The sequence below is a fragment of the Phaethon aethereus genome (genome assembly GCF_964289735.1).
Source record: "Phaethon aethereus genome assembly, chromosome: 3".
Classification (NCBI taxonomy): Eukaryota; Metazoa; Chordata; class Aves; order Phaethontiformes; family Phaethontidae; genus Phaethon; species Phaethon aethereus.
The window spans coordinates 106,867,261-106,879,465 of NC_138576.1; the positions used below are offsets into that span (position 1 = coordinate 106,867,261).

Below are 12,205 nucleotides of genomic sequence, written 5' to 3' on the forward strand. Positions count from 1 at the left end.
ATAAAATATTCAGTTGAGCCACAGTTTAGCATGACTCACATAAGGCTATAAAAAATGCTATTACAGCAACAGCCCACAGGTAGCAATAAACCGTAATGTCTTCACTAAGAGAAGATTCTATTTTACTATAAGAAAATCTAGTTTGCCTACACTGACCTTAAGATTTATCTGAAGCAATTTTAATGTAGTTCACCAAAGACTGACCCATTTCCTCTCTAAGCCTTACCTGAACAGACCATAAAAGTACTGTTGCAGGAGACAGTGTAACTGCTTTCGCCTACTCGAAAACAGTTCAGCCAGCTTCTGTTCAGTATTTGTATTGAAACTCCTAATGGAAATAATGGGCACTTGCTTTCTCATTGAAAATCCAGTATCATTTTTGTTCACTTCCCACTTCAAGCATATAATGATGTAGAACTCTGATCACTCACAAGACATTTAACAAACACTGACACACTGACAGGAAAGCTAATTTAGTTGCACAACTCATAAGGAGAGGCAGTATCTTTTACTAAACCAACAGCTACATTTACTTTCTAGTTCTGCACCTTTTCCTGTTAAATAGATATGGGGTTTCTTGCAGCTAAAGTTATGCTGCATCGGTGTCTCATCAATTCTGAAAAGTACCATTTTTGCTGCCCTTACAACCCACCTTGATCACAAGCTAAAAGCACAAGAAAAATCAAGTAGTACCTTGAACACCAGGATTATAAAACCTTACTTCCTATAATCTTTTCCCATACAGATTCTCTGATGTCTTGTTACACAGCTGTACTCACAGTGTACCTTTATCTTAGAAAGGCACACAGAAACTTACAGAAATTATATGTCAGAACACAATTATTTTGAGTTTCATGTAAGATAGTGTGAACAGTTACAAGAATTGAGGACGCTTGAGACAAGTCAGGATACTACATAGGAGCACATCTGTATTTGAAAAGTGAAAAGCAAACTCAAAATCCCAGGCTATTTCTCAGCTTCAGGACATGCCAGCTCTCTTTTTTTTTTTGCAGTCAGTTATGTGTATATATTAATCAGTTTCAAAAAATATTATAAATAGAGGAGAGGTTTAAAAAAATTAAAATTTATTAAAGTCATTGGTCTATACTTAAAGACATCATTACTACACATCCTGGAAATTTCTAGGAACTCTTATATCAAATATACAGTTCCCATATATTTAATTGTATACAATTATAAGCAACATTTTATTGCTCCAATCATATATTACATGTCAATTGTCAGTACCAACTCTGCATTTGAGAAACTTCTTTAGACAAGTTTTGGAATTGCCTTACACTTGTCCTATACAATAAGTAGTTATTAGTATTTGAGGAATGACAGAATTTTATTAACTGATTATGCTGCTGATCCCCCTAAAAATTAAGGCCAGACAAACTTGCAGAAAGTACATCTGACTTTTCTACAACTGCTGCTTATCTAAGGCGGCAACACAACGGATACTATCAAGTCTACTCATATTTAACAGTGAAAAGGTGTTCAGTACAGAGCAATGGTATACAGCCAGAAAGATGCTGACATGAACTGCATTTAATAAGGCTCTAACACAAATGAATTGGTCATCCAGAAATGAGATTTGGAGCAATTTATCATGAGAGGTAGGAATTCTTACAATCCCATTGCTGTCATTTACTGATATGTTTGCCCTTTTCAGAAGTATGACTTCATTAATTAATTGTCAAGGTGGAGAATCACATGAACTGCCAAAGGATGTCAATATGCTATAGCATCAAAGTTATTCTCAAAAGAATCAGAGTGCCAGTAAGTACCCAAAATACAAACTATTCCTAAATTGTCACATGTATTCACAACTTAAATGAAAAACATTCAGCTTCAGAGGAGCTTTACCAAAGTGAACACTCTTACTGTATACCTGTTCAGAATCTACTCACTTCTTTAGGGTCTTAATGTTTTTAGAAAGCACAAGTTCTTCATTTTCTACATCAAGCAGTAGACCTTGAAAAAAATATTTTCCTGCATTTCACTCAAATAGGTTTCCTTCAATGGATGGCTTCTGAAATAAGTTATGTATAAGGATAAGAAAAGAGAGTGGCTCTCAGAAGTAGTAAGATTTTTTTAAAAGATCTTCCTTCAAAACTGCTAAAACAGTCCTGTAGACAAGATTTCAAAAATTCTCTCTGTACTGAATTCCTCCGGGCAGTGTATTTTCAGAAGCAAAACCACTACTGTCTGATTACAATTACAGAAGAATATACCAAATTCCCACACCTTGCATAACTGAACACTATTTTTAAAGCCTCTGCAACTGAACTACTTTATGCGGACACAAAATAGTAAAATTTAAAGACAAATGACAGGTTAATTATATAATGAAAACTTTCTCAGAGTACAGATACAAGTTTGCAATGTCTTAGGCAATGCCTCTACTGTATGCAGCATTAGTACTGAAATAAAAGTACTTCTGCCACAAGAGCACACCTCATTCTCTGAAGTGTTCTGAATTACACCAACAGAAGTCAAGTTACATTTACACAAAGCAAATTCACGTGTCTAGCAACACTGGAAAACTTCTAGCTAATATGTATCACCTGGGCAAACAACAGCCCTCTTGGAAAGCTTTCTCATTCAGGAAAATGTAAAGAGGCCATGAAAATATCCACAGGTAAAAAAGTGGTGGCAGCAGTAGAAGTTTCCTATATAAGTTTCCTATATAAGAAGAAGTAGTACTGAGACTTTCTCTTCCTCTTCTTCTGCATCTCCAGAAAAGAGACAAGGGAAAACTTAAAAGAAAATCTATTTCAGATCTGGGAACTCTACCCACAGGTGTCTGTATATATAACACAGACACTAAAAAAGCCTCAAGGCCTCAAATTATCAACATTCAAGAAAAAAAACCACAAACCCCCACCACACTCCTCTCCATTAATAAAAGAACTAGAAGTTATACACATTGGTTGATACCTAACATTTCATGAAGGAAATGAAAGGTTTCCCAGCTGGTTGTTTGGGATGCCTCACTTCCATCAAGTCTCTCCACGGCCTATTAATAAAACTCACTTTTCCCTTTTTCTATTCTGTTACTCAGTTTCCCCTTTTCACAGTTCTACAGTAAAAACAATAGGGCCTTTGTGGTCACTATGTTAGCATACATAAAACAGTAAAACTGTGAACTCTATGGCAGCAGAGCTACCCGTACTTTCCTTGCTCATTGGCTACAGTCACACTTGTTGATTCTTGGTTTGCAACAAAATAGCTTCAGAGAAACCACTACACCTAAGGGGATGTCGCTGTAGCATACACTGCAAAGGGTTTAGGCCTTACAGAGGGCCTGCCACAATTAGAAAAGCCCCAAACGCACACACAAAAAAATGAATAAACTCGTAACAAAACTTTTGACTTATCGTTTCCCTGCTGTGTCCTTTTAGCAACGAGAGGAAGCTTCTTCCTCCAGCCCACCGCTCGCTTATAAACGCGGCGAACCGCTGAGACGCCAGTGGCACCTGCAGGGCCTCCAAGCCCTCTTCCCCCAGAGGCCCTGGGGGGAGAAGAACGCACCGACACCTCAGCCCCCAGCTAATCGGAAGCTGCGGAGAGCACAGGCCGGGAGATGCCTGGCAGCCGGCCGGGCGGCGCGGAGGGCCGGCTGGAGCGGGGGCAGCACTTGACCCCACGTTTCCAAGCCCCACACACGTCGCGGAGACGCTGTCTTCGATCCCCTCCTGCAAACAACGGCACCGCCCCCGCGGCCCCGCGAAAGGGCGGGGGGCGGCGGGGACCTTATCCCCCCGGGCCCGCGGGCGGCTCCGGCGCCCCCCGGCCCAGGCTTACCAGCTCTTCCTCGCCGCCTGAGCTCGGGTCGGGGTAGGTTCAGCGACCCGGAACATGAACCCAGCGCCTCCTCCGGCCGCTCCCCGGGGAGGCTGGCGCCACTTCGCAGAGACTGAGCCGGGAGGAGACGAGGCGGGAGCCGGGGGCTGGCGGGCGAGGACCGGGAGCGGAGGACGTGGGCGGCCAGCGCTGCTCCTCAGTCCCCCATGATGAGAGGCCGGAAGCAGCTGCGGCACCGGGAGGAAGCCGGGCGCGACCACGTCCCTCTTCCCCTCCCTCTTCGGACCGCTGCCCAGGGGCACCGGGTCACCTCCAGCACTCCCCGCCTTAGCCATGCTTCCGTTCCTGTCCAGTTTCGCAGGGCTCTCGCTGTCGCTGGTGCCCTGCGGTTCCCTGCTGGCAGAGCTGCTCTGGGGAGCGCCACCCCCGCACTCGCGCAGAGTGGTACGGTCCCGTTGCCATGGTGGCGGCGTCGGGAGGGCGGGAAGGAGGGAGGGAGCATGGCCGCCCTGGCCCGGCTTCAGGCGAGGCTTTCGGGGCTGCGGGAGGAGTATTTCAGTAGGAACAGGTAACCGGGTCGTGCCGGTGGTGTGGCGGGACGCCTCTCCTCATGCTGGGCTGGGGCTAGCGGGGCGGGCAGCTGCCGGTCTCCCCCGGCGACGAGATGACTGCCCTTCCGCTGAAAACGGTTTCACTTTAAAGCCCTTCCCGAGAGCACCCACCCCCTTCCCCCCAAATATTGCCAGAGCGATCCGAAGAGACCTGATGGCAGCAGCACAGTTTCTTGAAGGGGTCTATTTATGCACTGAAGATAGTTGAGTGTCCCACTCTTCCCCAACTAATTTTGAGGGAAAAGGAGCCTCTGGAAACTCCCCATCGCGAGCTCAGCCCCTTCCCACCTCGGGAACCGACCGCTTCCCGCCTCGGGAACCAGCCTCCCTCCCGCCTCGGGAGCCGGCCCCTTCCCGCCCCAGGAGGCGGCCCCCTCCCTAGGGTCTTACTCATACTGAGCCCCACGGAGCGTCACGCAAGCCGTGAGGCCCTGCTCTCGTGGTTGAAATCTGTAACTTTTACTGGACGTTTAGTTTAGCCTGTTGAAAGGCATCACTTTTTCCTTTTTTAGTTAATTGGCAGAGAACCCCCCAGCTTCTGAGTGGGTTGACATCGGTTAACCGTGCTGTTTAAAACTGAGCTTCGTTTCTAAACTAGATAATGCAGCTTGAGTTTCTAGTACCTGGAACATGTTTTGTCTTTTTCTACTATGTTAAGGAGAAGTTTATTCTACTAAAGATCCAAAATGCCCCATGTAGAGAGCGGCGGGCTGATCAATCAGATCACCCATTACCCTTCTCTTGACCGAATGGGACAGTTTGTGCTGTTGAGCTTTCTGACTGCTAAGATGGTGCTGACCAACTTTTACCAGATCAGATTTTAGGTAATAAAATGTTTTAAGACCTATTTTAATATTGCATAGATTTGTCCTGTAAACCCTTTTATTTAACTGTATTGTTGCTGCTGCTGCTGTATGTGGTAATACTGATAAGAAAAGCATATTTAGCATAGTTGTAGAGTTGTTTTTTTTCTACACTAATTAATGAATCATTTGTTTTAGAATCCAATTACAAAATCATTAGCATGAATAACAAAGCTTCTGAACATTGCTAAAAGTTCAAGTCCTGTCTGCATATAAAATGTTGTGTTTTCCTGTTCTTTCCCTGAACTTCAGCTTGCACTCTTGTGGCTGTACACACAGCAGTTCACTAAATGAGCATCAGTTACAGGAGACTATACTTGTATTTCACATATTTCAGGTTAGAAAGAGCAGGCTGAGCCAGACATGGAAATCCATTGGAGGGCAGCATGCTTGATGTTTGGGGATTTGTTTTTTGGCAGAGCTTCCAAAAAAAGGAATTGTTTCCCTTTTAAGAATAGGCTATAATCCATCAGCTTCTTGAAATTGAGATTTTCAGATGATAATTTAAATGAGAGGCTTCAAACACTCCAGCTCAGCAACTGAAGGGCTGATCAGTAATTTGACCTTTGTTCTTTAGGGTGAAAATCTTGGACTACGTCAACACAGCTGTCAGTAAAACCCTGAAACAAATCAGAATATCTTGTTTAGAGATTTTGCTAGATCTTTATTTAACTTTTAAACTTAACAAATAAGTTTTGGGCATTAATGTGTGTCAAATGTCTTGTGGTCTTTGAAGTATTTTTGAAACATTTGTATTTTGAATTTCAACAACAGCTTTAATTTCCCTTTCAGAACTCCGCTTTATCTACATAATGTAATAGATCTGTTAAAAATGACAAATCTGGGATGCTGTGAGTACATGAGTTAGTGTAATCTGTGCAGTCACTCATCATTCACAAATAGTTTGAGGGCATTCAGACAGAAATACGTTATACTGTAAAAAAAGTGGTTACTTCTCGCTGGCAGGCCAGAGCATGGGAAGCTGAGAATTCTTTGGCTGCCAAGCAACAACTAAAAACATCAGTACGTAATCAACATTTTTTCATCCCAAATCCAAAACACAGCACTACACCAGCTATCATGAAGAAAATTAACTCTGTCCCAGCTGAATCCAGGACAATGGCACAATGCAAAAATACACCTTGAGAAATACCCTGTCAGCATAAGCATTAGAATACATAGGACCTGTTAGTACATTCTCTTACTTTAAGTGTTAAAGGATTTTATCACTTACACAAGAACCTACTTTTATTTACTGTAACATCTATATGTCAGGTGCTGACTTTGAGTATTTCTTTTTAACATTCAGTAAAGTCTTTGAGAAGTATCTGTTGACTCTGCAAGCTTAATTCAAACAGTATGACAACTATGCAATCTGATGAGAAGGGCAGATACCAGCTTGAGCAATTTGTACCTCAAACCACTACTTCTGCTGGCAAGGCCAGTTGAAAGTAGTTGTGGAACTACACTGTATGAAAAACAAGTCTATTGTTGGTCTGCTTCAATAAACTTCACAAGGACTTCTAAACTGACTTGGCCAGGCAAGACAGAATGCCAATTAAAAAACGTAACAGGAATAATAGAGGAGAAAACTTCTGCTCTTCCAGAAGCAGGCTGTTGCTATTTGCCAAGTGGGTAGGACTGGTTTTGGAGCTGTCAACTCTGACATGGCCAGTCCCACATCCCCTTCATTTCCAGGCTGTACTCATGGCTGCCTGTCCAGGGCCAAATCACTCATATGCTTTTAATCAAAATCATTTACCTCTAGGCAAAAGTATTTTGGAGGTGTCTGCTTCCTATGAAGTCTAGCAAGCTGCACAAGAAAGGAACAAGGAAGCTCTCTAGCACAAATGCCAGCTTTGATATTGACTTATTTTGTGATCTTAGGTAAAAAATCTGTTTTCCACAGTTTCCAGGTACTGGACAGGTCTGATGCATGTCAGATGATGACGAAAATTTGTGCCCACTTACTGTGATTTGAGAGCACATGCTGCACCAGATTGTATAAAATGAATGGAGCTAATGCTTCTTGATCCTGCTAGTAAATCTGTGCTTTGTTTTTCAAGAAATATAATGAGGATAATCCTAATTTATCAGATAAAAATTAATCTTGTTGGTGTTTATCAAGGCAATTAATGTTGACATAACACTCTGTTAGGAGAGCTACCTAATATCAACTAGTTAAGAAAAGTAACCTAATCTTTTATGGCAGGTTTACCAAATTAAACTATTTGGTAAATATGTTCCTAATAAAAATCCATGAAAATTAAAATATTAAAAATTTAAAATACTATTTTAAGTTCAAAGACTTGACTGTTATTGACATTTTGAAAAAAAATAACAAAAAAGTAAATAAAAGCTAGAGGTGATCTCATAGCTGGGTTCTACTCCTCACCATTGAAACTCATCACAGTAATGATTGCTTCCTGAACTCTGAAAAGTCTTTTCCAGATTAATATATTTCTTTAATCTCTTTTAGATGCATGATTTTCCTTACATGACTTTTAGCTTTATCACAAACACTATTCTCCCAACAGAGTCACAGAAAGAAGGCAAGCAAGGACTATCTCTTGGAATTATTTTTTGATTTTCTGATGAGGTCCTTTTACTTGTGCTTCTTTCCCACTTATGCACGTCTTTTCCTTGTACTATGTCATTTGACGCAAAGCTTTGACAGCTAATAATTCTTGAAAATCTCCCTGAAGTCATCAGTTCTCCACCTACATCTATCTTGCATCTTCAGCTGCCTCACCAGTATCTCTTTCTAGATACCCTTTCTTCTCAGGTAACGTAAAACAGATTCTTCATCTTTCTCTGTATCCTTCCTTTTTCATTAGTTCCTCTAGCATCTATACAAATCAATGTTGCAACCCTAGCATGTTTTCTAATTCTATTGTTTTCTTTTGTTTCCTCCTTGCATGTCTGCAGCACATGCCAATATGCTGCCAGCTTTATTTCTTACATTATCTCCAAAATCCGTGTCTTTGAATTCCCATTGTGAAAAGTCATGTCAAGACTCAAGCTGTTGCATTGACTACTATAGTTCCATGTAAAAGATTCCCATGGTATCCCTTTGGAATCTATCCAAACTGCAAACACCATTTTTTTCCAATTCCTGACTTCCTTTTAAGCCACACTAAGATTTCATATCCTGACATTCCAGGCCTTCTACAGTTTGGAAATTTCCACATCTAGTTTCCTTCCTGTGTTTTCATTGTTGTAACTCATAATCGTTTTAACTTGCATTTGTATCTTGCTTTCCTTCAGTCACCTCTTTTTCTTTTTCATATTTCTCCTCTTTAAATTTCTTCCTAAGAAACTAGCTAAAAGGTCTAAATCCTCTACTTTCACTCTGTAAGATCAGCTCGTATTCATTAAAATCTACAACAAGGAGTGTATCTGTCACCATTATTGATGCTATCACTGTTCAGGTAATAAACAAATAAAATATTTTGTATTGGTCATAAAACAATGTGTTTGAACTAGATCTCACCCTCAACATATGCTTCTTATTAATTCAATTTATATTTATCATGATAATATTGACCACAGTTTATTAATATTAATATAGATATACAATTTTTATATAGCTACAGGATTTTTGTTATAATTCATGCTTAATTATCATTAAAGCATTATCCGTATATTTCACTTACAACAGAAGAAGTCCACGACATGCTGACATGGATATTCAGTATTGTATGGGAGTAAGAAGTACACTCTCCAAAACCTTGCATCATCTACAAGCTGTGATACTCTTTATCTTTGTTATTTTCATAATATGCAACTAATGTAGATTATATTGTTCTGTGCTATTATTTAACTATGTAGAATTAAAAAGTGAAAAACCTGGTGAAAATGTTCACAAACTGCAACAATAAGACATCTTTAGAAGAACTTTTCTGCTTTAATAATAAATTACTATGCTGACAAGTATCACTACTTGTTATATTTTCAGATCTTTAGATGAAGACAGAAAAAGAGAGTACAAAGCTGCTGTCAAAATCCAGAGCTGGTTTCGAGGATGCAGAGTCCGAGCCTATCTCAGGTACTATATTAAACCTATTTTAATCTGTATTTCCATCTTGATTTTTTCCCCAAAATTTTGCATCATACTACTTGATTTTAATAAAATGGGAGCATTTGGAAAAAATAAAAATAACAATAACTGTTATTCTGCTTTTAAATAGAATTAAATATATGCTGTGCCACTGTAAGAAATAATAATTTTTGATTTTCAGAACTGCATACAATTAAAATGGCATGATGCTAATAAGCAGTATGGAAATAATCCATCCTCTGAACAGATACCTGGTATTGTTTAAGAAATCTTGGCATGACTGTAAAAAAAAAAAAAAAGACATCCCATAGATACGCTGTTTGCAGAGGCTTTTCTTACTCTGTTATTGTGCATGTTACAGAAAAATTGCCTACTGAGTGTAGGGTAACTGGACTCTTACTATAGAAAATTAAGTTCTACTCCTGGATCTGACAAGGTCATTTAAAAAAATCTTTCTTTACATCATTTTCTCCATTTTTCTCCATTTATAAAACAGAGGTCATGTACAATTACTGTGTTCTGTAAAATGCCGTATCGACATTGATATAAATTTTTTGGAAACGCTATGGTTGGTCCCTTCTCCCAGGAGAGGCCCTCCTCCATTTTTTATGATCATAAGCTCAACTGCTCAAACTCATATGCCTGAATTTCTGTATCTTCATAAAAATTAAGGCTGTGAGGGAGAGAGATTGTTACGTCTTCTAGTTTGACCTCTTGTCTGTTGCAAGTCATTATTTATCATACAGACATACTGTATCAAGCCTAAAGAATTATTAGGTTAAATGACATTAATCACTTAATGACTAATATTTCCCTGGATAGGCTACAGCCACTCTGTGCACTTATTAAAAAAAGCACTGGTAGTCTGTTTGCCATTGCTGCTTCAAGTGTGTTGTCACAGGATGCAGCCATCACATGCAAGTGTTCAGCAGGTAAACAAACGTGGAATATATGCAGGCAAACCCCTACAAGGAATTATCAGCTGTGCCATCAATGTCAAAAGCCCCTACAAAGACAGAGGGTTGGTTAGTGCCCCTCGGTTTCCAGCACGCGAGTAACAACAGCATGCTGCATAAGAAAGTGAAAACACAAGCATCATTGCCAATCCATTCTGTGGAAAATGCCTTTCCAAACACATATTTGTATTTGGTAATGACTAATGTGAGAAGAACAATGTAAGTAATTGTAATTGTAATTGTAACGAGCATACAAGAAGAACTAAGTCAGCTAAGTGTAGATGAGGATTTTCTCTGCACCTGTGTACAGAGTGATCCAGCTCAGTGTCCTCTTTCCAAAGATGGATGTGGTGTCTGAGTCAGGAGCACAGCCAGTTGTCAGTGTTCTGAATTACCCTCTCATTTAGGTCCTTTGAATTACCTCCTGGAAAAGGCTGCCTCCACTGAGTGACTAGCTGTACCGCAAGGCTTCTAAAATTGATGTCCATAGTTAGGTGGTATGAATGCTCCCCTATATAGCTTTTTCTAGGCAGTCCCAAAGTAATGATTGCATTATTTTCTGCAAAATTGATGTGAGATTTTGGAATTATGGAAGTTTTAGTAACATGATAAAGTATATATAATAAGGGCAGAGTAAAAATTTACTTACTTTTAAGCTAGGTGTAATGTTATAAAAGTGAAAAAGTAGTCCTAAAAATTCCAGATATCTGTGGCCTTTGTCAAATATTTAAAAATTGTAAAGCTGTGAAAATGTTGCATGTGACTGAAAAAGTTCTGAACTGGTCAGATACATTGGTGAAAACCATTCATGAAAATACAATCATTTATCATGTAAAGCTTACAAATGTAAGTTATCATTAAACTTTTGTAATGATAACTGAAATAGTATATAGGTAAGTTTGCAGTAACCCATTTTTTCCAAAAGAAAAGTATGTGTGTAAATATATGTATATATTGGTTTATAAGTATGTACGCGTGTGCATATGTATATATGCATACATGTGTAGGTATGAAGTATGTTTGCAGTGGCCATCTGTTTGGGATAAGTATGGGTATAATAAAATATATGTTATTTTTAATATTAGGAAAAAATCAGGTTATATTGTAAAGTCTCAAAATAATAATTATTTTGTTAATGTATTTCATTTTAGACATCTGAACAAAATGGTGATTTTTATACAGAAGTGGTGGAGAGGGTATCGAAGCAGAAGATACTTCAGAAAAATGGTGGAGGTAGAAAACTAGTTCTAAGAATTTTGTTCGGTTATTTATAGAACACTTATGAAGTAATTCACTGGTCTTGAAATTAAAAAGCTTGATCCTTTATACACACAGACACGTACTTAACTTTACTATCATGAAAAGCACCATTAATTTCAGTAAGCCTACTCATAATGGTCAAGTTATGTCAGTGTTTAAGTGTTTGCCGCTCTGGAGTATTAGTCCCCAAGACCGCAATGAGATCTGCTCATGCAGAAGCCTGCCTGCCTGATGCTAATTGCAGGATTGGAGCTTTTCAAGATGCTTTTTTTACCTGGAAGAACTTTTAATTCTGAAAATAAAATAATCCAGTGTGTCTACACATTGCTGTTCTATGTTTTAGTGGTTTAAATTTCTTACTTAATGAACCTTGAAGTATTTGAGGTTTTGCCTTAAGGCACACAGCAGATCATGGTCAACCTAATTCTCCTGATGGACTTGAAGATAGCAGTCTATGATAGCACACAAGCTAAAACCTCTGTTAACAGGTATAGGAGATTATGAAGAAACTAATTTGCCTTTAACATAAAACAACTAATTTTTTAATATGTAGTTTATGTCACTAATTTATCAATTTATGTTGCTATTTTGCAGTAGTTTTAAACTTGTTAGTAATATATTCTTTATTAATTTTGTTAAATTATT

The 12,205-nt window shown here is 39.2% G+C and overlaps 2 protein-coding genes across 3 annotated transcripts in view; one reads left to right on the forward strand and one right to left on the reverse strand.

Annotated features, from left to right (window-relative positions):
* Window positions 1–3,866, reverse strand: part of GPATCH2 (G-patch domain containing 2) — a gene marked incomplete at its 5' end in the record, with an annotated part of 120,853 nt that extends 116,987 nt beyond the window's left edge. For both annotated transcript variants that reach the window (XM_081998062.1, XM_081998061.1), the window contains one exon: window positions 3,811–3,866. In XM_081998062.1, the coding sequence (XP_081854188.1) occupies window positions 3,811–3,866 (56 nt within the window). The remainder of the gene's footprint in view (window positions 1–3,810) is intronic.
* A 404-nt stretch (window positions 3,867–4,270) lies between these two features.
* The window catches only part of SPATA17 (spermatogenesis associated 17), a gene marked incomplete at both ends in the record, with an annotated part of 96,216 nt that continues 88,281 nt past the window's right edge, over window positions 4,271–12,205 (forward strand). The window contains 4 exon segments of the mRNA XM_081997582.1: window positions 4,271–4,297; window positions 4,299–4,378; window positions 9,243–9,332; window positions 11,452–11,533. Coding sequence (XP_081853708.1) covers window positions 4,271–4,297; window positions 4,299–4,378; window positions 9,243–9,332; window positions 11,452–11,533 — 279 coding nt within the window.